General features: G+C 40.8%; 1 protein-coding gene across 2 annotated transcripts in view; it reads left to right on the forward strand.

The window, feature by feature from the left end:
• Positions 1-10,250: 10,250 nt before the first annotated feature.
• The window catches only part of OTC (ornithine carbamoyltransferase), a 57,124-nt gene continuing 41,881 nt past the window's right edge, over positions 10,251-25,493 (forward strand). Inside the window, exons 1-3 of one of the 2 annotated variants that reach the window (XM_036839549.1) lie at positions 10,251-10,484; positions 17,461-17,599; positions 19,064-19,145. In XM_036839549.1, the coding sequence (XP_036695444.1) occupies positions 10,408-10,484; positions 17,461-17,599; positions 19,064-19,145 (298 nt within the window). In that variant the 5' untranslated portion in view covers positions 10,251-10,407. Of the gene's footprint in view, positions 10,485-15,634; positions 15,764-17,460; positions 17,600-19,063; positions 19,146-25,493 lie in introns of those variants that run through there. The other variant, XM_036839550.1, reaches the window with a different exon arrangement.

Here is a 25,493-nt window from a genome sequence, read left to right on the forward strand (position 1 = left end):
ATCCTCTCTGTCCAGTGTCCTGCTGCTATGACACAGGGTGCATAGGAACAAACACTGGGTAGTGATATAAACTAGCAAATACATGCAGAAGAGATGTGAACAGCACATTCATTGCAGACAAAGAGCTTGCAGGTGAGGGAAGAGTCAGTAATGTCATTACTAATATCATCATGATCATTAGAAGATGATCATGGTGTGTTATTCTCATATGGACTTTGCAAAATGGATTTGCTCATGTCTCCGGAGTCGTTTTATGTTCAATTGATTAGGGACACCTACTTTAGAAAATGATTGGATTGTTTTCATGTCCCTCGTGGCTTTGAACAAACAGGCTATAGTTGTAAATTTTAACTTGCAAAAAGAGTAGGGACCATAGTAGCAGAGAGATTTTATGATCAATTTTTATTATACTGTTTTGTCATACTGAAAGGCAATAATGACATTTGGCATTTATAGAGTCCTTTGTATCTTCAAAGCACTTAGTAATCATTAATTTCTTTATCTCGTTTCCATCTCAAATGAGATAGGTTGGTTAGCATGGCAGGGTTTCAAAAGGAAAATACAATCAGACAACAAAAGATTAGAAACTTGAAAAGTTAGGCAGTTGAAGTACTGAGGGTGAATAAGTCCCTGGTTTTTCCATCATTTAGGGGGAAAAGGAAAAGAGAGAAGAAAACACATCATAGGTCCTCACTGAGAAACATTGTTTTTGTTTCTTTCTTATTTCTGATTAGAGGACAATGATGAAAAAAGCAGGGCACCTCAACACATCTATTTCTAGGAAAGTGACTATAATAAGCCAACAACCGGGACAAGCATGGGGGCTCTCACCACGTGTACTGATGCTAGTAACTAATAAAAGCTAACATTTATTGAACACTGAGCCAGGTACGGTGCTACAGCACTCTATATCCATTACCACACTGCATCTAAACAACAAAGCCATGAGATAGGGGCTGCTAGTACCACCATTTAAAAGAAGAGGAAACTGAGGCTTAGAGAGGCTGAGGAATTTGCTCACAATAAACAGTAATGGAGTGACTCCCACATCGCTGGATTCATTCTTCTATTGCTTTCCAGGTGATTTGCTTATTCCTTAATAGTAACACACTGTGTAACAATTGAGGATGACCTGGGAATCCATGAACTCCCTGGTTCTCTTGAAGAAAGGATGCCGAACTCCAGTTAAAGAATGCCGGAGGATGAAATTGGTAATGGTGAATGCCCAGTCCGCACGACCCAGACTCCAAATACTCAGAAAAGTTCCAGGAAAAGGGCTTGTTTCTCTCTTGTTTTGGAGACAAGATTCCCATAGTTTATCTTCTGGACCCTAAGTAGGTCCCATCTTTATAAGCCATAGAACTGTTACCAGTGGAGCAGCCTTAAGAGAAGAAGGTTGTGTTTTCCTATTTGCTTAAGGTGAGGGCAAAGCCCTTGCTTAGCAGATGTGGTCAAATACAACAATCATAAGCAGGTCAAGAGGACTTTCCAAGTAGTATCTAGAGAGAGGTACCCACCACAAAGATGACTGTAGCTTTCACCAAGAACTAGAAACGAGCAGGAAAGGCATTCACTAAACTGTGATTTTTGAGAACATACAGTATATGTGTCCTAAGCTCAAGGGGAAAATATTGCTATGGAAATTATTATTGGGACAGTGCTTCTAAACCAAGCCCTGGGCAGCAGTAAACGATGCCCACAGCCTCACAGGGCCCTCATGTCACTCAGACTCTAGAAGTATCTGGCAGTCCTAGGGAGCATCAGGGATGATTGTTGAGACAGTGGTGAACTTTGAACCTCTGTGATTTCCCTGTTTGCTTAATGCCTGATAGCCTCTGATCTGCTAATAAATCTCCTTTATGCACAGCTTGACCTCTGTGCTTCCAAGGGGAGGGATTGGAATCAGCCTATGGGGGAAGAGATGGCTGTAGGATTCTGGGTGGGAGCTTGAGCAAACAAAAGTGTACTCAAGAAAGATAACCTCGCCTTTTGCAACTCATCTGCCTCTGACATAAAGGTTGGATCATATTTATTTACCCTTTTTCTACCTCCTAAATTGTGTGTGAATTTTCCAATCTTGTTTTCTAACGCTGACATTTACCAGAACACAAAATAAAAAGCCTCAGGTTTGAAAACTTGAGATTTCTGTCCCTATCTAAGCTCTGAAAAATTCTAGGCTCTGCTTAAAATCAACAGCTGGCAGAGTAAATGATTAACAGAAGAATGACTTAGATGGAAACGTGGTTTATAAGACAAGAGAGAAGAAAGATTACCCTTGAATGTGATGACCAGCATTTCACGCTCTAGTTCAGATTTTGGTCTTCATGTAGGACCCCGTCTACCTTCTTCATATGCCTCAGTTGAAAGGGTAGGGTGGGAAAGGGGGTGGAGAGGGGATCAGAGGTAGTCTTCACTGATTTCACAATTTCCCCTAGGGCCTGAATGTTTGAACTAATACTTAGCAGTGACATAGCAAGAAAACACCCCCGAATCAATATTTTGACAAAGTCCCATCACCATCTGTTAATTAAAAAGTAATTTTCAGATTATCAGGAGCTCTGTAGTTGACATATTTACAAGTGGAGAGGAATATAATAGTAGCCAGCTGATGGGTGATTTACTTCACTATCATAATTCTAATTTATTTTCTTTTGCCAATTCCCATGCAGATCCAAGCCACATAAGAATACATTCTTACAACAGGATGCAGGTTTATAGCTTATGAAGCACTCCAGGGACATTAATACAAAAGGATTTTTTTGAGTTTTCAGCAAATTAGATATGACCTAGGACATAGAGAGCTCTTAAGAAAAAGGAAATTGGACATTCTTATGCCCCAACCACCCCCCAAAAACCTAAACCTAAACCTCATACCTTAGACAGAACTTAACTCAAAATGGATCATAGATCTAAATGTAACTTGTAAGGCTATAAAATTTTCAGAAGACATAGGAGAAACTCTTTGTGACCTTGGGTTAGCAAAGAGTTCATAGATATAACATCAACAGTGTAATCCACAAAAAGAACTTGATCAAAATTTAAAACTTCTGCTCTGCAAGAGGATGAAGAGACAAGTTATAGTCTGGGAGAAAATATTTGCAAATCACATATCCAATAAAGGTCTTATATCCAGAACATATAAAGAACTCTCAAAACTAAAAAGAGAAGAAAACAAACAACCCACTTAAAAAATAAAGTAGGTCAAATAGGCATATGAAAAGATGCTCATTTCGCTAATTTTTAGAGAAATACAAATCAAAACTACCTCACACCAGTCAGAATGGCCATCATTAAAAAGTCTACAAATAATAAACCCTGGAGAGGGTATGGAGAAAAGGGAACCCTCTTACACTGTTGGTGGGAATGTGAATTGGTGCAGCTACTATGGAAAACAGTATGGAGGTTCCTCAAGAAACTAAAAATAGAGTTGCCATATGATCCAGCAATCCCACTCCTGGGCATATACGCAGACAAAACTCTAATTCGAAAAGATACATGCACCCCAATGTTCATAGCAGCACTATTTACAATAGCCAAGACATGGAAACATCTTAAATGTCCATTAACAGATGAATGGATAAAGAAGATGTGGTACATATATACAATGGAATACTTCTCAGCCATTAAAAAGAATGAAATAATGCCATTTGCAGCAACATGGATGGACCTAGAGATTGTCATACTGAGTGAAGTAAGTCAGACAGAGAAAGAGAAATATCGTATGATATCACTTATATGCAGAATCTAAAAAAAATGTTACAAACGAACATATTTACAAAACAGAAACAGACTCACAGATAGAGAGAACAGACTTTTGGTTGCCAAGGGGGAGGTGGGGTGGGGGAGGAATGGATTGGGAGTTTGGGATTAGCGGATTATATATAGAATGGATAAACAACAAGGTCCTATTGTATAGCACAGGGAACTATATTCAGTATCCTGTGATAAGCCATAATGAAAAAGAATATGTATATGTACAATTGAATCATTTTGCCATGCAGCAATTAACACAACATTGTAAATCAACTATACTTTAATAAAATTTTTAAAATAAATAAATAAATAAATAAAGTAGGCCAAAGTATTAACAGATATTTCACCAAAGAAGATATATGTATGGCACATGGAAAGATGCTCAGCATCATTAGCATTTAGGGAAATGCAAATTAAAACCACAATTAGAAACCACTACATACCCATCTGGGTGGCAACTATGAAAAATACAGACAATACCAAGTGCTGACAAGGCTGCAGAGCAACTGGAGCTCTCATGCATTCCTGGGGGAACTGCAAAATGGCACAGCAACTCTGGAAAATATTTTGGCAGTTTTTTCAAAAGTTAAATATGTACTTACCATATAATCCAGCCATTCTACTCCTAAATATTTACCCTAGAAATAAAATTTACGTTCACACAAAAACCCATACTTAAATGCTTGTAGCAACTCTGTGTATAAGTTCCCAAACCAGGAAACAACCCAAATGTCCCTTAATGGGGAATGGATAAACAAACTGACATATCCACACAATGAAATACTAGTCAGCAATAAAAAGAAACAAACTAATGATAAACGCAGCAATACAGATGACTCTCAAAGGCATTATGCTGAATGAAAGAAACCCGTCTCAAAAGATTACATAATGTACGATTCCATTCATGTTACATTCTGGAAGTGGCAAAAGTATAAGGAGAAAGATCAATATGCCAGGAATTAGGGGTGACAGGAGGGTGTGACTACAAAAGGATTTAAGGGAGAGTTCTGGGGGGACATGGAACTGTTTTGTATCCTGATTGTGGTGGTGGTTACACGAATCTATACATGTGTTATAACTCATAGCACCATACACACAAAAAAGTTATTTACTGTATGCTAATTTTAAAAATTTAAAAACAACAAAGCATATCATATGTATTCATTTAACCAAAAGAAAAAAAATAAAGGAAGAAAAAGAATATTGTTTTCATTTGCAGATAAGGAAACTGACTTGCCCAAGGTCATTCAACCAATAAATGATAGGTTCTGAAGTAGAACCCACACCTTTGAAATACATCATTCTTTCCCTGTTGTTACAGGAGAAATAAACCTTCAAAAACCTAAGCCAAATTTTGTATTAGTTAGCATGCATTTGGTTGCAAGTAACAAAAATCCCAATTCAGAGTGACTTAAACAAAAAGAACATTTATTATTTTACATAACAAGGTGTCCAGTGGTAGGGAGGGTCATGAGGTTCGTTGATATTACAACTCAATTATGTAATAAACGACCAACATTCCTTCCTTCTTTCACTCTGCCAAACCACAGTTCCATTCTAAGGCTGCTTCTCCTCACGGTCACAGGACGGCTACTGGTCTCAGACAGAGACACATGCTTCTTTATTCATATCCAGTGGAAGATAGACTACCGGCAACAATCCCACAGAGCTTGTAACTAATGTGTGTACTGCATGCAAATGCTGTGGTTTCTTAGGATCTTAAAGACTCCAGACAACCAGCTATAAGAAGTATTTATGTAATTAGTAACACTCTGAAATAAACAGAGCTTCTCACTGCAGTAACAGCCATATGTCTTATTTGTACAGAGCTCAAATTTGCATTAGATCCTTGGCAATAGCTATGCCAAGGCTCTTAGACATTGTACCTCATGTTTGGTTAGCATGTTAAAGTTTCCCAAGCAGTGTAATAGCCCATTTTTAGAAAACCTTTAGTTGGACAGACGAGGACTCTGAGGGTCTTAGAGGAGTCAAGTCACTTGGCCAATTCACCATCAGTTAGCGACTCAGCCGGAGATCCCATTTGATCTTCAAACGTCCTTCCCATTTCCTTTACATAACATTGATTCCCTCTTCAGTGCTTAGATTTCACTAGGGAACCACAGTAGCAATTTCAAAGAAATATTGCAAGTTCATATATGATGTTTACAAGCTCTAAATGTCAGAAAATGAACATTTTTCTATATCCCCAATGGTGACATTTGGCTATTTGGAATTTTAGACTCAAGTGTGATAGAATAAACTTGAAATCATTAACTTTTCCATCTCCCTTCCCTCACCATCCAACCGATTGTCCCAATAGGTGGATTCTAATTCCTAAATCTCTCTTGCATCCATCCCTACTTTTCTATTTCCACAGCCCCAGTATGCTCTCAGGCCCTTATTATATAACACAGTAACTTCTGCCTCTTTGCCTCCATTTTCTCCCCACTGCACTTCTTACACAGTGGTGCTGGATTAAGGTTTTCAAGACACAATGCAGATAATGACATATGTCCCTTTGTCTGCCCCAGCTCTAAAACTTTAATAATCTTCCTTTGACTATAGATTAAATTCTTAACTCCATAATCTGGATTTCAAGGCCCTCAACAATCTGGTTCCATTATTCATTTCCAATCTTGAGAGAATCCTCCTTTCTGGGTGGGAGTCGTTGGCAGTGGTGTACCTCAGCCAGCTCACAACGGCTTGCAAGAGCCAATCTTACGCCTCTCTTCCCAACTCTGTGTTCAGCGATGTCACTTTGGTAGCTTGAAGCTGTCCATGGTGGGAGCATTTATACCACACAAATTGGTCAATGCCACAGATCAGAGCTTTTTTCTCTTTTTGAAGAGCTGGTCATTAAATATTTACCAGAACACCACCAGTTGCAGGGTAACCAGGACCAAATCTAAGAGTGAGTGTTTGATATGGTATACAGGATACAAAGATGTTGACACTAAAAGCCCAAATCAGAGATGGGAGGGCCTGGGGGAAACGAATAAGAAGCAGAGCATTGAAAAATATTTGAGAAGGTAGACCTGGGCAAAGATTGGGTTCCCACAGAAGCAGACATTGAGAAAGGTATTTGGGTTCAAGTGGTTTATTTGGGAGATGATCCCAGGAAGCACTGGTAGGGGTGTGAGGGAAGTGAGACAGGGAAGGGAAGGCAGCTAATAGAGGATGAATTTATAGACAGTTTACTACCGTGGGCAATCGAGGCTCAGTCCCACTGGGGACCTTCGGAGGAGCGTGTAAAACATGCCTCATGGTCGCCCACACAGGAGTGAGGAGTATGTGGAGTTTACCCTCAGCCAGACAGCTGTGGGCACGGGCATTAAGAAGTAGCAGGTATGCTTCCCCAACAACAAAAGTCATTACCCTCTCACCATGATTTCTGTCCTAGGAAACACTGAAAAATGATCTGTTAAACTTATTTCTATGCCAGTCTTATTGCGAATCCTAGCCAGTTGCTGTTTTATGTATTTTACATAATAAACTTCATCTGAAATAATGCTTAATCCCAAACAATGATACTATGGATGAAACTTTTAGGTAGAAGAAAATCTTTTTGGGCAGGAAGGATTTTGTACCCTAAAATCACACCATAATAATAATCACTTACTGTATGTAAATGTAATAAAAAATAATAATCATTATTTATGGTATAAAAAGCAAAACAAAAACATCATATTCCAATTGTAGACTTATTTTGAATAAAATGTTATGTCAGGAAATTTTTAAAAATATATTTATTTATTTATTATTTATTTTTGGCTGTATTGGGTCTTCGTTGCTGCGCGTGGGCTTTCTCTAGTTGCGGCGAGTGGCTACTCTTCGTTGCAGCGTGCGGCCTTCTCATTGCGGTGGCTTCTCTTGTTGCGGAGCATGGGCTCTAGGTGTGCGGGCTTCAGTAGTTGTGGCACACAGGCTCAGTAGTTGTGGCTCGTGGGCTCTAGAGCGCAGGCTCAGTAGTTGTGGCGCACGGGCTTAGTTGCTCTGCGGCATGTGGGATCTTCCCAGACCAGGGCTTGAGCCTGTGTCCCCTGCATTGGCAGGTGGATTCTTAACCACTGCACCACCCGGGAAATCCCTTATGTAGGAAATTAAAAAAAAAAAAAGCGGCAGGTATGTAGGTGAAGACCGAATGCCAAGGGGATACAGACAGTACATGGACACTCGTGGTTTTGTGATTTTCATAGTGGTCTTGGTGGTGGCAGGGCTTCATTTAAATGGTCAATGATAGAGTGAATCCACCCCTCCAAATGTTGTTACCCCACACACCTTATTTGTTCCTTCCTCTGGGTCTACTCACAGCTTCCATCCTTTGCTGTAATATTGTTTGTAATCCCCTCCAGTTTTGACAATTCCCTAATTCTTCCCAATTCATCAAGGACCAGTGCCACTTCCTTCAGGAACCCCATCTAATCCCCAACCCCCATTGATGGAAGCTGGATGATGGACACTCCAAGCTGGAGGTCCCATAGGGCCTGAAGCAAGGGAGCAGGGAACAAGCCCTTCCCTCTTGGTTAGGATGCACAGGGTCAGGGGACAGAGACAGAAGTTGTGCTCCAGAGTCATTCCAAATGGCGAACTCCATGTGAGAAAGGACTCACCATTCCTGGTTATCACTCTATCCCTCAGAGCCTGCCCAGCACAAAGCCCCATCCTACTGTTGTTGGTGGCAGACAAAAATGAGTAAATGAAGGGCTGGGTGAACAAAGGAAAGTAGGTCGGGAGCCAAAGCAGGCAGTTGAAGTGGAATGAAAGGAGTCATGGGGCGGGTCCATAAGAGCACCTGGACAAATTCTGAGGACTAATGGAAAACCCTGTATGGTGTTTTCCACCTGTAACCCAGATGTCCATTGAGATAGTTTGTCTTTTGAGATTTAGTGAAATTACCTTTACGCTCATCCCACTTGTGGTACGGTGCCTCTCTTGCAATCTTTCTGGGGGTTATGAGGGGGGGTAAGTTTTTCTTAGTCCCTTCTGGGGAACTGAGCTCTCACCTCCATAGAATGACAAGGGTTTATGAGTCACTTTGGCATCTCAGCAGTGCTGCCCACATTCCCCACCACACCACGGCAGACACTTCTTGATTTTTCCCCGAGTGTTGTTCAGGTGAGTTGTTTGTGTGGGTAGCACATTTGACTGAAGATGTGGGCTTTATATTAGCATTCAGTTGAATGCAGTTTATCCTCTTCTCTTCTAGTCTCCCTGCAAACATCCAGTTTCCTTCCCTGTATTAGGTAGAGCAGATTTGCTCTCTAAAACCTATCCAACAACTGGCCCGTTTTGCCTCTTCAACGATGCTTTAAGGTGATCTTCTCAAACAAAGCTGCCATCTCTTCTCCCACGTGGAGCATTCATTCTCCACCTTCTCACCCCTGCACCTCTGCAAGCAGTCTGCCTGGAACAGTCTTTCCAGAACAGATTTGCCAGAGGTTTGGAAATCACAGTCTTTCCCTCTCTTTATCCCACCTCATCCTCTGTGAGTAGAAGGGAATCGTGTCAATAAATTTCCCTGCTGATATTATGACATCACGACCATCCCTGTCCCTGAAGTGGCCATAGTTGGCTTTTAAATGACACTTTTTTTTTTGCATTCCACAAACATCTAGCAAGTGCTTACCTTGCCCTCCCACCCTCCCCACTTAGAGTTCTCTCCCTTCCCTGTGATGTGGAAGCACTTTATCTGGACCTCCCCTATGGGCTTGTATTATGGATATTTATTTACAGGTCTATGACCCTTACTGAACTGTAAACTCTGCAAAGGTGAGATCATCTTCCTTCCCTGAAATTCCAGCCTAGCCCAGTATCCGACACAGAATAGATTTTGAAAATATCTGATCTCTAACTGTGGATGAATGAATGAGTGTGACGCTTTGGATGGCCCCTTAGTGATCCGGAGAGGCTGCCAGGGGAGGAACATTTAGTACCCCACCTCCCCGCTTCTGCTGAGTATGGGTTTCTGCTGGAATTAATAGGCAACCCCTTATTTACTGAAGACCTACTATGTGCAAGGCACAATGGGAGCTCCAGGACAGAGATCTTTTTACTCCATCTCCATCCCCACTCCAGCTTTTTGCCACACACACAAGTACCTTCCAGGGCACATCTTTCTATTTGTTTTTGTAGAAAGGCTGGGACTTGGAGGAAAGTGATATCACTGGAAATACTCAGGGATGTCACGTCTACATCTGGGGTTTTGCACTGCCAATTCGGATTTTTGGAATGAGTTATTTCTGTGTACCTTCACAGCAGCCAGCACTGCAGTGTCTTGCATATATTACACACCCAATGAGTACTTGTCAATTGATTTTGTACAAGTATGTGACAGCATAAATATATTATGAAAAATGAGGAGTCTGAGCACCAAAAGAGTCAGGATTCCTTCTCCAAGAAAAACAAAACAAAAACCAAAACAAACAAAAAAACCCCACAGTGGTGGATGGAGCTTGGCTTAAAGTTCAAATGCTCCTGGACCCTGCCCTGCACTATCTCTAACCAGGGGAATTTGATAAGGTAGTTGAAGGGTGATATTACCTTTGCTCTCTCACTGTAATCAAAAGGACTCTTAGCTTTCAGGTGGACCCCACTGGCTACCTTGGTGTGGCGTTTTCAAGAGCACAGAATCATCCTTTTCACTATCGAAAGAATATGCTGTTTAATTTGAGGATCCTGTTGAACAAGGCAGCTCTTAGAAACGGTCACAGTTTCGCGGTTCGAAATTATCGGTAAGTGATGGCCAGAGATTTGAGTCTGACTTAGGAACCGTGGTGATAAATGAAACTCTATTCTGCAGAGAAGTGCAGCCTCCTAAGGCCTCTTTCTGCAGGGTATAGTGCCAGGTTCTACCCTTGTTGGAGACAGCTGTCTCTAATTCCAGCTGAGCTTTCATTTCTCAGTCCTCTGTAATCAGATTTCATGGGGTGCTGGGAGGTGACGGCGGAGTGGGGGGCGACTAACCGTGGCACGTATAACAGACTAAATGTTCTGGACATCTTCCATTTGTGTACATTCTAAAGGAGCAACTGGCTGAAGGAAATGAGAGGAACTAATTTCCACAGGGCCTTCAGCTTGTATTTGGGTTTGCCTGAAAACAATACATCATTCTGGGGCATGGGGACTGATTCGATCTTTAAAAAAACCCCAAAAGAACAACTACATAAATATTTACAAAGCTGCATCCTCCTCACAGCCAATTGGCCATGCCTGCGGTCGAAGGTGGTGTGGAGTGTGTCCCTGGGGAAGAGGACAAGGGTGATGGGTTAATCGGGGAAGCAAGGCCATCAAATCTGGACATTGTTGCCAGAAAGCTTCTAGAGTAACTGCCTGTTAACAATCAGAATTTTCCCAGTGCCTCTTGACAACCGAAACCAACCTCAAAATGACCTCAATGACTCCTAAAGTTAGAAGCTTCTAGTCTGAAGTTTTCTCCCACTGTTAGGAAGTGGCCCTGTGATTGTGGCCCTGGGCCTCCCTTCTCTGGGTCGCCTGACAGCTCTGGACTCTCTGGACTCTACCATTAGCACCACTCAGAAGCCAGAACAACATTGTAAATGATACTGTAAAGTTGGGACCTCAGAGCCACAGAATAATGCCTTCTCCTATTTTACAGATAAGGTAAATGAGGCCCAGAGAGATTATGGGGTTTACTAGTTAGTGCCAGAGTTAGACTATATAAACCAAGAATCTGGAGGAAAGCTCAGGTTTAGAGTCTAAAGAACTGGGTTCAAGGCCTGGCACTACCACTCGCTGGCTATATAACCTTGAGCAAGTCACTAAACTTTTCTGTGATGTTGCTTCACTTATAAAATGGGAGAAAGAGTAATACCTGTTCTGCCTACATCACAGGGTGGTTCAATCATTTATTTAATAAATACTTATTGAGCACCTACTTTGTGCCACGCCCTAAGCAAGGTGTTGGAGATACAGTGGTAAATAAGGTAAATAAGTTATTTCATTCCAGACACATGAAGTCACAGTCTAGCAATAATCAGTGAGATAATGTGTGTGAAAACTGTCAAGTGACAGGCAAATGTTCATTATTTTATCATTCCATCCCGCTGAGTTACATCAGATAAAAGTGCGATGAAATTTCATTCCACAGTTTTTAACAAAGACTCATCACTGAGCTGGAAATAATCAACTGAATGAATAACCAAAGCTTGGAGCTTAAACTTACACTCTTCTTTGAAAATCACAGTGATGACTGATTTTTTTTTTTACCATTATTACAGGTTAAATTTTTGCAAGTAAAACCTCTTCTAAATATTTAGGCATTTTTTGGTTATTTACTAAGATTCTATTTTCTCTATCCAGTAGCCAGACTATGATTCTGAAAATCCCGGCTAGCCATCTCTTACAGTGAATGGGGACTGAGGCAAAAGCAGGGCTAAATCAGCCCAAATCCATACCTGCTATTTGAAAATATGAAAGCCTCGAATCACCCATGTCATTAGAAACTACAGAGCATGAGTCTCTATTGAAAAATGGCATAACACTGAAATGGTGTCCTTTTCAGGTGGCGTGAGTATTTTTCTTTCCTGCTCTTTTTGTTAGCCACCCTAACCTGCCAGCTAGATGATTTCAGAGTTGCTGATCTCCAATAAGACCTATAATCTTTGACGACCCCTTAACAATAGAGAAAATCTCCCCATTATCTCTGCCTGTATGGTACTTTCACTTTGATTTTCAGCTTTCTGCAGAGATTCGGGTTCTTCTGCATCCCCCCACTCCCCCATTCCCCCCTCCCCACCCCTGTCTCTCTTGGGAAAGGCGGAGGGCGCTTGTTACATACCACGTGAGTGTAGCACTAGAGAGTAGCAGGAAATATGTGGTTAGGGTTTGGCAATGCCACAAAATAGGGACTGCACAGTTTTGAAGCGAGCAACCATATCTCATGGGCATGATAAAATGACTGCTCAAGTGAGGCTGAAGCCAGCTACACAGGCTCCCGGATCAATCATTTTTAGTCAGTTTTTTTTCTTTTCTTTTTTTTTTTTTTTTTACAAAATCAATAGGATCAGACACCAAGACTGCCAAGAACACCCAATCCATAGGCTTTTCAGCTCACAAACAAGGCTCTAGAGCCTGGCTGTGTTTGGATAATAGACAGTGTCCTATGATTTGTTCCTATTAAGGAAACCACTTATAGCTTTTAAAGAAACCACTAAAATAATATCTTTCTTTATCAGACAAGACCAATTTGTAAGTGCTGTTCAATTTCATCTCACAAATAGAAATTTCTTCAGAGAATATTGAGCTAAGCCACCCAATTCTGTGGAGGTTATGGATTGGAGCCGGAGGTGACTGGTTTTCAGGTATTTCATTCCAGGCCTCTCTAAGGGCTTACAGAACTCATTAAGTTCCCTTCATCCCACACACATGCCAATCTATACATACGTGGACATGCAGACGAAGCAATTACAGGCCACCCACGCTCTTGTGTAGAGGAGACAAAACAGTCCTCTTTGATTATTCACATTTTCCATCATAATTGAAAATGAGTGCCTTTTAAAAAACATATTTCTTGGGGCTTCCCTGGTGGTGCAGTGGTTAAGAATCCACCTGCCAATGCAACGGACATGGGTTCGAGCCCTGGTCCGGGAAGATCCCACATGCCGCTGAGCAACTAAGCCCGTACGCCACAACTACTGAGCCTGTGCTCTAGAGCCCGTGAGCCACAACTACTGAAGCCCACGTGCCACAACTACTGAAGCCCGCCTGCCTAGAGCCTGTGCTCCACAACAAGAGAAGCCACAGTAATGAGAAGCCCGCGCACTGCAATGAAGAGTAGCCCCCGCTCGCCACAAGTAGAGAAAGCCCGTGCCCATCAACGAAGACCCAACGCAGCCAAAAAATAATTAATTAATTAAAACAAAACAACAACAACAACAAAACATATTTCTTCACTTCAGAAAATTATACAAGGCATGAGACCAGGAATGGAATGGGGTCATGATGTTTCCCTTGGCCAACAGCAGAATTGGGGTTTTATTTCTAGTTTGTTATTTTTAGTAATTTAACTAAGATAAAAGAAGTAGAGGCGGCCACAGATTTTCGACAGTTTCGCGTTTCCAGTCCTTTAATAGTAGGTCTGCACGAATCCTCATCCCACTCTTCAATTTTCAGATGAGGGCAAAGTTTCACAGTTTTAGAATATTGACTATCTAAGGTATCTTAGAAACCATCTAGTCACCCAGTTATCAATAGTAATTTATACCACATATGAGCATGTGGCAACAGTGACAAAGGTTGCAAGTATATTTTTATTAATAAGTTATTATTATTTTTAATAATAGAGAAATTTGGAAATGATTTGTGCTTTTATTTTCCAAGTCAATAGGATCATATTCAAGGGTTTTGTGAAAAGAGTCACTGTCCCTGCCATGCGTTGCAATATACCTTTCTGAGATGGAAAGAAAGGGATGAAATTAAATTTAGGCCACTGAGAATTCAGATGGCTCCACTATGGCCTGTGGGAAATCTTGTATTTATGAACTTCATGAGTGTTGTGGAAGACAAAGACATGAAGGATCACTGATTTGTAGTTCATTTTCTTACTTTTTCAGATGAGGAATTAATGCCAAAAATGGGAAATGATCTTCCCAAGGTCATAGTTGAACTAGGACTCAAATTTGAATATTTAAAACCACTGCTCTTTTCATTCCACTGCTTTGATGACTTCGATCCTTCCAAATTGATCAAACTGGCTAATCTACCCTTGCTCAATATCCCCCCATCCTCCCCCCCTTTTTTTAAAAGATATAGCCAAAATATCTCAGTAAAGAAGAAAAAAACACCAAGAAAATATGCCTTTTGTATCAGTCTGCAATGTTAAAGAAACACCAAAATCTCTGCCATAAGGCCCATTGGCCCTCTCTTATGCCTCCAGAAGCTAAAGTCTTGATCTCAAACTCTCCATGAGGATCAAAATATCATTTATCACTGAATTTTTTCCTACTCTGGCAAAGTCAGTTTCTGACTGACCACATTTTACTCGAATTAAGCATTTTCTCTTCCAACAAAATACAATTATACAAGGGAACACATCCAGGTCGCCCCCGCTACTCCAAACAATTTACTAGAGTTGGAAAATGCAGGCTATAGCAATGAAAGGTTTCATTCTGCCAATAGAGAATACTCTTCCATTTTCTATAGCTAGGAAGATATTTGGGTAAAGCTAACGCAAGGGTCTACTATTACCTTGGCCTAACTTCTTAGCATTCAGTGATTTGGGGTCAAGAAATCTCTGTAATTATTTTTTCAAGGGATAAAATTAATGTAACGAACGAGTCTTGCCTTTTTCAAAAGCTCTGGCTATAACCGACTGCCATGACAGTTTTGACAGAAAATCTGTATGTGGTTCCCATTGTTTTCTCCAATATTGTATTCTCCCCGTTATGTGTTGGCTGAAGGATGATAATGTGGTTTAGGTCTGGTTTACCAAGGAGACACACTTGAGTACAAAGAGACCAAGCATTTTATGGGAACACTAAAATAGTGATTCTGGCCTTGGTCTGGCTCGTGAACTAGAGTAGGCTGCTTCCAACTGAAGCACCAGGTCTCTCTGAGAACTTAATAGCCCTTTAGGCTAGCGGTTTTACCTAGTTAACTCGCGAGTGAGTTTATCACCAGAAAGCAAGAAATGCTTGATACAGACAGAAAAAAAGGGGTCTGTGGAGGAGGCATTTCAACATGGTACAATTGTGGAGGTTTTCTACTTTTCTCTAATTTTTAAGTAGCTTAGGAAAGAGGTGTGGCAACTCCATTTTGGAGCCAAGGGGAGGTCTATGAGGAGACAGTAAACAGGATAGGAATTTAAACTGGAACCATTGTGTTTGCTTTCCTTCCAGTGATAAATTTTCCTGGTTAGTTCTTGATATCTATGAAAAACAACTCTTTTTCCCAAGACAACATTTCCTGCCCCGCCTCCTGGACAGAATTGAGAAAGGTGGGGGCTGCTCTAATGATTTTTCAGTGGTGTAAACAGTACGACCCCCTTCACCAGGTGAGACACAGTTTTTAAAAAATTTTCCAGTTAATTACTCCAACCCTCACAGGCTAGTATGACAGATTTACAGGATCTACCTTTCCACTCTTTTTGTCCCCAAGAACCCAGGGGACTTACTCTGTCCAAAAGGGGTTCACGGAAAGAGGTAACCAAAATATTGGTATAGTTCATTATTAATGTACTTCGGATTTGGCCCTCATAGTGCTATGGGCAAAAACTTATCCCACCAGGTCCTCTCACCAGTTTTCCAGGTTTTTGCACTTGACACAGGCTGCTATACATAGGATCCAAGGTTATAATGCTTTTGTTTCACATGCATATGTCCAACCATTGTTCCTAGTAGTGCAAATACAATACTGGAGTGGTTGAGCCCTAGAGGATTTCAGCTTTAGCAACATACTAGACCACAGTCAAGTCTCCTCCATGACTCTTAGGTCTTGTGTTCAGCCTAGGCCACAGGCCATACTTGCTCTTGCCTCAACATTAATTCTGTTTGGGGGGGCTCTCGGTATCTTTTTTGTCTTCAGAGTTTAGTCATGGCATTGAAAATCCATCACGGTGGATCTCTCTAAATTTATTCCCAGAAATCTGCTGAATTTCTTTTTTAAAAATATTTATTTATTTATTTTATTTTTGGCTGCGTTGGGTCTTCGTTGCTGGGCATGGGCTTTTCTCTAGTTGCGGCGAGCGGGGGCTACTCTTCATTGCGGTGCACGGGCTTCTCATTGTGGTGGCTTCTCTTGTTGCAGAGCATGGGCTCTAGGTGCGCGGGCTTCAGTAGTTGTGGCACGAGGGCTCAGTAGTTGTGGCTCGCGGGCTCTAGAGCGCGGGCTCTAGAGCGCAGGCTCAGTAGTTGTGGCGTACGGGCTTAGTTGCTCCGTGGCATGTGGGATCTTTCCGGACCAGGGCTCGAACCCGTGTCCCCTGCACTGGCAGGTGGATTTTTAACCACTGTGCCACCAGGGAAGCCCTGCAGTACATTTCTTAAGGTTAAAAAAAAAATCATCGTTATTATTACACATGCTTTTACTGAGACTCTTTGAGGGAATAAAATAAGCAGAGGACATTTTTTTCCCCTGAAAGTTAATAGAAAAGCTATAGGGTCCATTGTATCTGACCAGGGACAATAAAGAACAAATCTTCAAGAATAGATCTGAAGGGCAGTAGAGGGAAAAGAATGAAATTGTTTTCTATTGTATGTACGTAAAAAATTCTGTTTGTACCACTGAATGATTTCAATGATAATAGCTAAAATTTATCAAATACTTATTATATGCCAGACACTGTCTGATTTCCATGTATTAAATCATTTCGTCCTTACAACAACCCTATAAGATTATTATACTCATTTTCTAGGTGAGAAATTTAGGTGCAGAGAGAGTTTAGGTAACTTGCCTAACTAATATATAACAAAGCCACTCATATGGTTATTTCCAGCAGAGAAGAATTCAGCCTCTTTCCTCAAATTTTTCTTTTCTCTCAACATTCAGAATACTGGCTATCTAAAATGTAAACCACAGCCATATCAATTTTAAGGCATTAGCACTTTGCAGAGACACATGAGGCTACACATTTGCTATGTTGCTATGTGTTTGCTATGTTTTGTGTCAAGAATTAAACAATGAATTACCATAGGACATAGATTTTGTTTTCTTAAATATATAGTTCTCTTTTTCTTTTTTTCTTTTTTGTAGATGTGGACAACCACTACAAAATAAAGTACAGCTAAAGGGTCGTGACCTCCTCACTCTAAAGAACTTTACAGGAGAAGAAATTAAGTATATGCTATGGCTATCAGCAGATCTGAAATTCAGGATAAAACAGAAAGGAGAGGTATGTAGCATTTCCACATTACCTTCCAGTGCTACCAATCAGCCTTTTTAAAGACAGCCTTTCCAGAGAAAGAGGGAAAAGAAAATACATTAAAATTCCTAAACAGTAGCTAAGTAATGAAACTACACAGGCAAGGTAATTGATTATCACTGAGTGTACAGGCATATAAAAAGCATAAAAATCAGTTATTCAATGACAAGTCATTGCATTTCTTTCATGTGGAATGTTGAAAGTCATTATTAACTGAATCAGAACCTAAGGAATTATTTCTCTGGAAAGATTTTATTTTTATACCTTCTTTCTTTTCTCTGTGTGTTTTCTATCAAATGAAAAATAAGGATGATACATTTTTTCTAGCAACAAATTTCAATTGTGGATGAATATCAGATATATCATCATTAGGATAATTTCAAAAAATTCAGGATGATGTGACAGTGTTAAAAAATTCAGATTAGCAAAGAAACAATTAAATGGTAACCAAGTAGGAGAAGAGATGGGATATGGTGCCTTGCTGGAAGCATTATTCTGCATTTTGAGCAATTTATGTTTGAAACACGCTTAATTAATGCAGCAGCTTCATTTAGACTGCTTAATTGTGAAAGCGTTTTCGTATTCCAAGCTTGTTCAGAAGCATTTGAAAGAGCTGGTTTCAGGTTGAGAAAGTTTTACACAACCTTGATTTTCTTATCTAGTTCACTAGCTCTCCAAGTTCCTAAGAACGAACTGAAAATAGGAGTGACTCCAACTGCTATGGGTTCCTATAGAAGACCTTGAAATAAGGAGAAAATGTCCCCCGAGATCCCAGGCTTTTTGTTCTTCACACTTTGTGGTGAGGAAGGTTAGCTGGCAGGAATGTGTTTGTTCTAGAACTCATCCTATCGGGAAGTCCATCTACAGAAGAGGAAGGAGGTAGAGCTCCACCCCACACCCAAACTCTGCAGATTGATTCCATATGACTTCTAGAAACAAAGTCTTTGCACTCTCACAAGGATGCATGATGAAAGTGTAGCTGAAACTCTGGAGCTTCATCTTTAGGAGTCTGAGTACCCCACGTGTGACAGAGAAGCACATTCCTAGCTGAGAAAACACTTCTGAACCAAGCATCTTCAAGGTCATTGAACACTGGTAGAGGTTTCCACGGATTTAAGTAAGAAGATGGCTCCAGTATGAAATATTAATAAACTTTGGAACAAATGTTCAGGTTGAACCCAGAGCAACTAATACTACTTTCTCATTACGTGTCAGTAAGCTGTGGGAGTTCCTGTTCCCTTCCCCCATTTGTATACAACATGAAAAAAACACTTTAAATTACTTTTTAAATAACATCTGAACACTTGTTTGGGAACAGTGTTAATTATTCTACATTTTCTGATAATGTAAAGAATAAGTTTTGAAACATAATCCTTGCTATTGGATATAAAATGTATATTTCATTTTAATTGTATTCTTGTCCTTGACTTTCAGTATTTGCCTTTACTGCAAGGAAAGTCCTTAGGCATGATTTTTGAAAAAAGAAGTACTCGAACAAGATTGTCCACAGAAACAGGTGAGTCCACAGACAAACTTGGACTTGTGTTGAAGAGGGGGCCAGAGGGTGAGGACCTGGGAGGAGTAGCCCAGCGGGGGGATTTGTTTGTCTCTTTGGCAACAACAAAGGGCAAACATTGTCACTGAGAGTTAGCAGTGCAAGCCTCTGAATGCTTTCCAATTCTCATAGAAGCTGCAAGCAGAAGGATGAGTCTCATCTGTAGGGATTCCATGAGGACTTGGGTAGAAGTCCCAAATAATTCTTCATGTTCAGTACAGAATGTCAGTGGGCATCAATTTCTCAGGCCTCCAACTCATGTAAGCAAGAAATGTGTATTTTTCTAACATGTAAAGAACTTTTCCTTGTTTGTATCAATTTTGCTGGATGATGGAAACAATCTCTGCAACGCTAGGCAATCCTCAGTTGTTTAAGTGTTTACTGTGTCAATTTAGGGTCTCTTTAACATTTCTCCACAGTCATGGTTAAGTCCTGGAGAGTATCTCAATGTCCAGGCATCTAGAGCTATGGGGATCTGGTCACTGGTCATCAGGACATCATCATCACGTGTCTATGCTGAAATCTGCTGAGACTTCTGGACCTTGGACCAGACCTATTTGACCTTGACTGGCTCCCATTTACTGTGGAGTTTGCTTTACTTTGATCACAGGATCTGAGATATCTCTTGGTTTGGCTCTCTCAACCTCTTGGCAGCTCTGCACGCCACAGTGGGCACAGAGATATTGCAAGGCTCTCTCTACTCTATCGTTCCTTCCTCTTTCTGTGCGCTAGGGGGTTCTAGAACATTTGCTCCCTCCTAGAACGCTGTCTTAAAAGCAAGACACAGGTGTTCTCAGCTCTGGGGTTCCCCAAACTCATCTGAAATTTCCATCATGCTCCCCACCCTTCAGTCCTTGGCCTGGGGGACAGACGGCTGGGTACAGTGTCAAAAGTCCATCAATGTCTATTTCTGTTGCTTCTCCGCTCTTGCTCCTTTTCTTCCCCTTCCAGTTCCCAGGTGATAAAGCAAGAGGAAAGACTGGCTCTGACTATCCATGTATTCTTTCAAGTCTGTTGTTTGTGCCTGAAATCCTAAGCTGTTGAAACTCAAAATTTCTTTTTTCTCAAACTATGATCTCTGTAATGAGTTTCAAAAAGTCTGTTTTGAAACTCATAAGCCATACATCACCCCTTGTTTCTCCCTGCATTTCTGCTCCACCAGACCTCCCTTGAATCAATAATATGACTGCCCAAATGGGCAAATAGATAGGACTGAGGAAAAGGTACCACAAACAAAAACATGTTGGTTGATCCTTTGCATATCTTATCCTACTTACAAGCATCAGAGCTTTCTAGGGTTCAGAAGCAAAGAACTACTTCATGTAATTCTTGCCTTGTAATGATCAGCAATGAGGTACCTCAAATACATAACAAAATGGAGTTCAGAGTGATCAAGTGACTTGCTAAGTTCATGCAATTAATACAAATTGGCACCAGGATTCAGATCTCAAGTTTACTGTTCTTACTAATGCACTCCCCTTGCCCTTTGAGAGAAGGAAGGAGGAAGAAATGAAACATATAAGGTGTCATCTAATCTTTAAAGTCCTAGGAAGAAAACTGCTGAGAACATTTTGCTCTTTAAAGCTGGGTTCTTTAAAAGGTCACATTGACATCTGACGTTTAGTAAAGGAAAAATGAATATTGCATAAGCCAGTCAGTAATTCTGAAATTCTGCTCCTTTTCAACATTGGTTATCATCTTTTAAAATCATTAGTACTTAAGAGAGGTGTTCTTTTTTGAAGTCATCAAAAGAATCGATTAATATATAGAAATTTCTCAATTTTAAGTTTTTTTCAGATTATTTTTTCTTGGTTGTTAGTGTTGTCTACCACGTTTCTCTGTTCAAATGTTATTTTCGATTTAAATACCCCTGAATAAGTGATCAGTTTTACCATGCACATATCACGTGGTAGTTAAGCTACTAATAAAACCAAGAGTGAAGATTTAATAAGCTTTTGGGTACAGACCCTGTGCTAAGTGCTCTACATTAATTACATGGATTATCTCACTTAATCCTCATGACAACTCCATGAGGGTGAGACCACTGAGGAAGACAGGCTGAAATAGGTTCAGCAAAAGGCCCACAGACATATAGCTAATAAATGGCAGACCCAGGATTAGAAGCTATCATTAAATGTATTTCTTAAGTGTCTAATTTAATTCAGACATTTATTAGCCATGTTTTATTCCATTAAAGTTGTTTCTACGGGTGGCATTAAGCATTTTGTTAAATGATGGTTTTCTATAGAGAAATGCTCTGGGACTTCCTTGGCGGTCCAGTGGTTAAGACTCCACGCTTCCACTGCAGGGGGCACAGGTCTGATTCCTGGTCGGGGGGACTAAGATCCTGCATGCTGTGCGGCACAGCCAAAAAAAAAAAAATGCTCTGAAATCTGCACAAAATTACAAACTATAACAACAAATATATGAGAAAAGGAACATATGACCATAAAAAGTTATGGTTCACAGAGTATTCATCACTATCCTCAATAAATACCCACGGGTCTCACTGCATATGGCATCCTGCCACACTCAACAGTAGGAGAACCAGTCAGAGTAAGCAGCTGATTTAAATGCGTACAGAAATGGTAAACCTCAACCCCCAACATGGCAGAGCATTTCTACTGTGTGCATGTGCATCTTAATGGTTGTCGGTTAGCACAATTTTTCATCAAAACCTGTTACCTTGCTATTTAGAATGAAAACAGGATGTAATTAAAACTGTCAATTGCTACCCCAGATTTGTGTCAGCCTCTGGGATGGGGTGATCCTCACAGGACAGTCCTTGAGGCTTCCATCCCAAGCCTGAGTTGCAAAGATACAGCAGCATTTATACTTATCTCGGGGGACAAAATAAAATTCTCCACCCAATAAAATAGATAACTAATAAGAACCTACTGTATAGCACGGAGAACTCTACTCAGTACTCTGTAATGACCTATATGGGAACAGAATCTAAAAAAGAGTGAATATACGTATATGTATAACTGATTCACTTTGCTGTAGAGCAGAAACTAACACAACATTGTAAATCAACTACACTCCAATAAAAATTAATTAAAAAAAATTCTTCACCCAAATCAAGCCATATTAATTGCCCATGTAATATTTTTATTAAAATGTAAGACACCTAAAGTGTGCAAATCATTAAGTGTACAGTTCAATGAATTATTACAGTAAACACATCCTTGTAACTAATACCCAGATAGAGAAACAGGATGTGAATAGCACCCAGAAGCCCTCCCTTGTATCTTCTTCCAGTTGCTACTCCCCCCGCCCAACCCCTGCTCTGCCCCAAAGGGTAACCATTATCCTGGCTTCTAACCTCACAGATTAGTTTTGCTGTTTTCGAACTTTATAGAAATGGAGTCATTCAGCATATGCTCTTTTGTGTCTGGCTTCTTTTGCTCAGCATTATGTTTGGGAGCTGTATCGATGTTGCTGTGTGTGTAGTTGTAGCTTATTCATTCCTCACCCACTCTGTGTGTATGCCTGCCTGCCAACCTGCACAATTCTCCTGTGTGTCTACTGATGATTATACTCTTTTATTGCAAATTAATTGAGCAGATAGGTGGATACATTTATTAATCTTGGTAAGTGCAGTAGCTGATGGAACAATGCACAGGGCATCCTACGAGATGGTTCTTTTCATTATTTAACACTGGTATTTGACTTTCAAGGTGAAATAGAAGCTAGTGCTTTCCCAGCTGTTTCAAATTCATCATCTTTACAGAGGTGGCAATATAAAAAACGTGATACTGTGCTGCAGGAATGAAAGTGAAGCACAGAGAGGGTAATAGCTGCCTTAGTTCCACCAGCAAGAGCTCTCAGAGCCTTTACATTTCCAGAGCGTGAATTCTATTTATACCCCTTCTTCCAAAGCTTGCAGAGATCCGTGAGGAAAAGAAACAGTAAAATAAGACGTACTTTTATTTTCCCAGACAGAAATTAAGGTATTAACAGGTGAAATCCTTTGTTCAAAGATATCTGATGTGTACGCATAAACAAATGAAACAGATAAAAACAAACTCCTCTGGATGAAGAGTGAAGAGAGAGTAGAGACCCGTCCAGCTGTCCTCCTCTCCTCAGCAATGGCAGCTCCTGGTGGCTTCTCAGAACCTCTGACACCTTCCAGAAACACTTAATGCCATCCACGTCTGATAAACTGGTGAATGCTTGACCTGTACTTTTGGACTGGGGTCTGAGGCTTCTTTTCGATCGGTGACCAAAAATTGCAGAGGCAATTCCTTCTTAGAAGCAATGTCCTCCCGTTTAATCTCCTTCAATAACTGCTGAAGGCTTTGTCGACTGAAAAAAATTGCACAACCTAAAAGTTGAGAATTATGTTTTATTCGGTGGACTTGCTGAGGGCTTAAGCCCAGGAGGCAGCCTCTCAGGTAGCTCTGAGGGACTGTTCTGAAGAGGTGAGGGAGGAACCAGGATATATAGGAATGTTTGCAACAAAATCCAGGTAGTCGGAACATCAAAAAATTACCATTAATGAAAGAAAACCAGACATCTCAAGTTACTGAATTTAGCACTTCTCTATGTATGGGAAGAAGCAAGAATCTGGGCTCATGGAAATCATTCCTTTGATATGCACCTTAACTATCTAGGGCCAGTATCCCGTTCTTTCCCATCCTGAGTCCCCTCAGGGTGCACTGCTGGGGTGGCTGTAGTGACTGAGGGCTTGGCAGTGGGCAGCCCTTTTGTCTCCATCCGGAGTTCCCTCAGGACTCACCCTCAGGGCGGTGGTAATGGCTGATGATAGCCCACAGCATCATTTGTGTGCTGATAGGGCAGGCAACATTTTTCATTCACAGCTTCGACTGCTATTTCTTAACACTTTCTGTAACCTCTCTTCCTACCCCTACCTCATTAAGTCCAGGCTTGACGTGAATCTTCGTTATAGCACAAAGAGAAAAATGAAAAGGCAACAGACAAATCCTGGGTTGTCACAGCAAAATGACTTCTAGTCAAAGTAAGAGTATGACTTCAAGCAGACTTGCCAGGAGGCCTTAAACTTTCTCTGAAATCTTCCTCCACAGTCCCCAACCCTCAATGGCATTCATCCCTGTGCCAGGCACATAGTAGGTGCACCGCAAATACTTTCTTGATGAATGTGCAGTATTCATTTTTGTTTAGGTGATTTTCCCTGTTTAGAAATAGATTAAGGGCTCAAGAGTGATTAGTGATTATAATCGTCACTAAATCGCATTAGCTCACTTCACACGTAATAGAAAATTCCATTAACAAAATTAGGAGATGTTTGCAAGTGAAAAGAATGGGTCCTCTCTCCAGAGTCAAAATCCTTCCTGCATTTGTTCAGTAAGTATTTGTTGAATACTTACTATGTACCAGTATTTATTCTAGGTTCCTGAGATTGATATATCAGTGAAAAAAAGAGAGGTAAATCCCTGCCTTCATGGAGCTGACATTCTAGTTGGTACACAGACAATAAACAATAGACATAATACATTTTAAGTGGATGATATATCACGTTGGAAGGTGATAAGCGCTCTCAGCAAGGAGACGACTGCCTGGAAGTGAGGGAGAAACATGTACTCCATTATTTGGACTTTGCCTTTTACTCTGAGTACAATAGGGAAATCTTTGGAGGGTTTTGAACAGAGGAGGAATGTGATCTAACTTGCATTTTAAATGGATCTCTCTGACTGCTCTGTTGAAAATAAACTTCGGGGCTGGGGGTGCAGATGAGATAGAAGCAGGGAAAGCTGTCACTAGGTAGCTATAGTACATAGAGGCTGGGGCCAGGGTGGTGGCAGAGGAAGGGGTAGGAGGGCCAGATTAGGGATATGTTTCGAAGGGAGAGCCAACAAGATTCCTGATGTATCAGGTAAGAGAGAGGCATCAAGGATGACTTCAAGGTTTCTGTCTGAGCAACTGTGAGCAAGATGGAGCAGGAAAGAGCAGGTCAGGCAGGATGGAGGGGAAAATCAAGAGTCTAGTTTTGGAAGTATTGAGTTTGAGATGTCTTTTAGACACACAAGCAAAGATGTTGAAGAGGCAGCTGGATATTAGTTTGGAGTAGGGGAGTGAAATTTGACCTAGAATACTTGGGAGTCATCAGCATACGATGGTATTTAAGGCTATGGGGCCAGATACAATTATAATGGAAATGAGTGTAGATGGAGAGGAGAGGACCAAGGACTAGCCCTGGGGAACATCGACATTAAGAGGTAAAGGAAAAGAGAAAGAACCAGCAATGGCGATTGAGAAGGAGCAACTGCCAAGGTAGACGTAAAAGCAAGAGTGTGTGGTGTCCTGGATGGTGTGCGAAGAAAGTTT

Source organism: Balaenoptera musculus, chromosome X, assembly GCF_009873245.2.
Source record: "Balaenoptera musculus isolate JJ_BM4_2016_0621 chromosome X, mBalMus1.pri.v3, whole genome shotgun sequence".
NCBI classification, from domain to species: domain Eukaryota; kingdom Metazoa; phylum Chordata; class Mammalia; order Artiodactyla; family Balaenopteridae; genus Balaenoptera; species Balaenoptera musculus.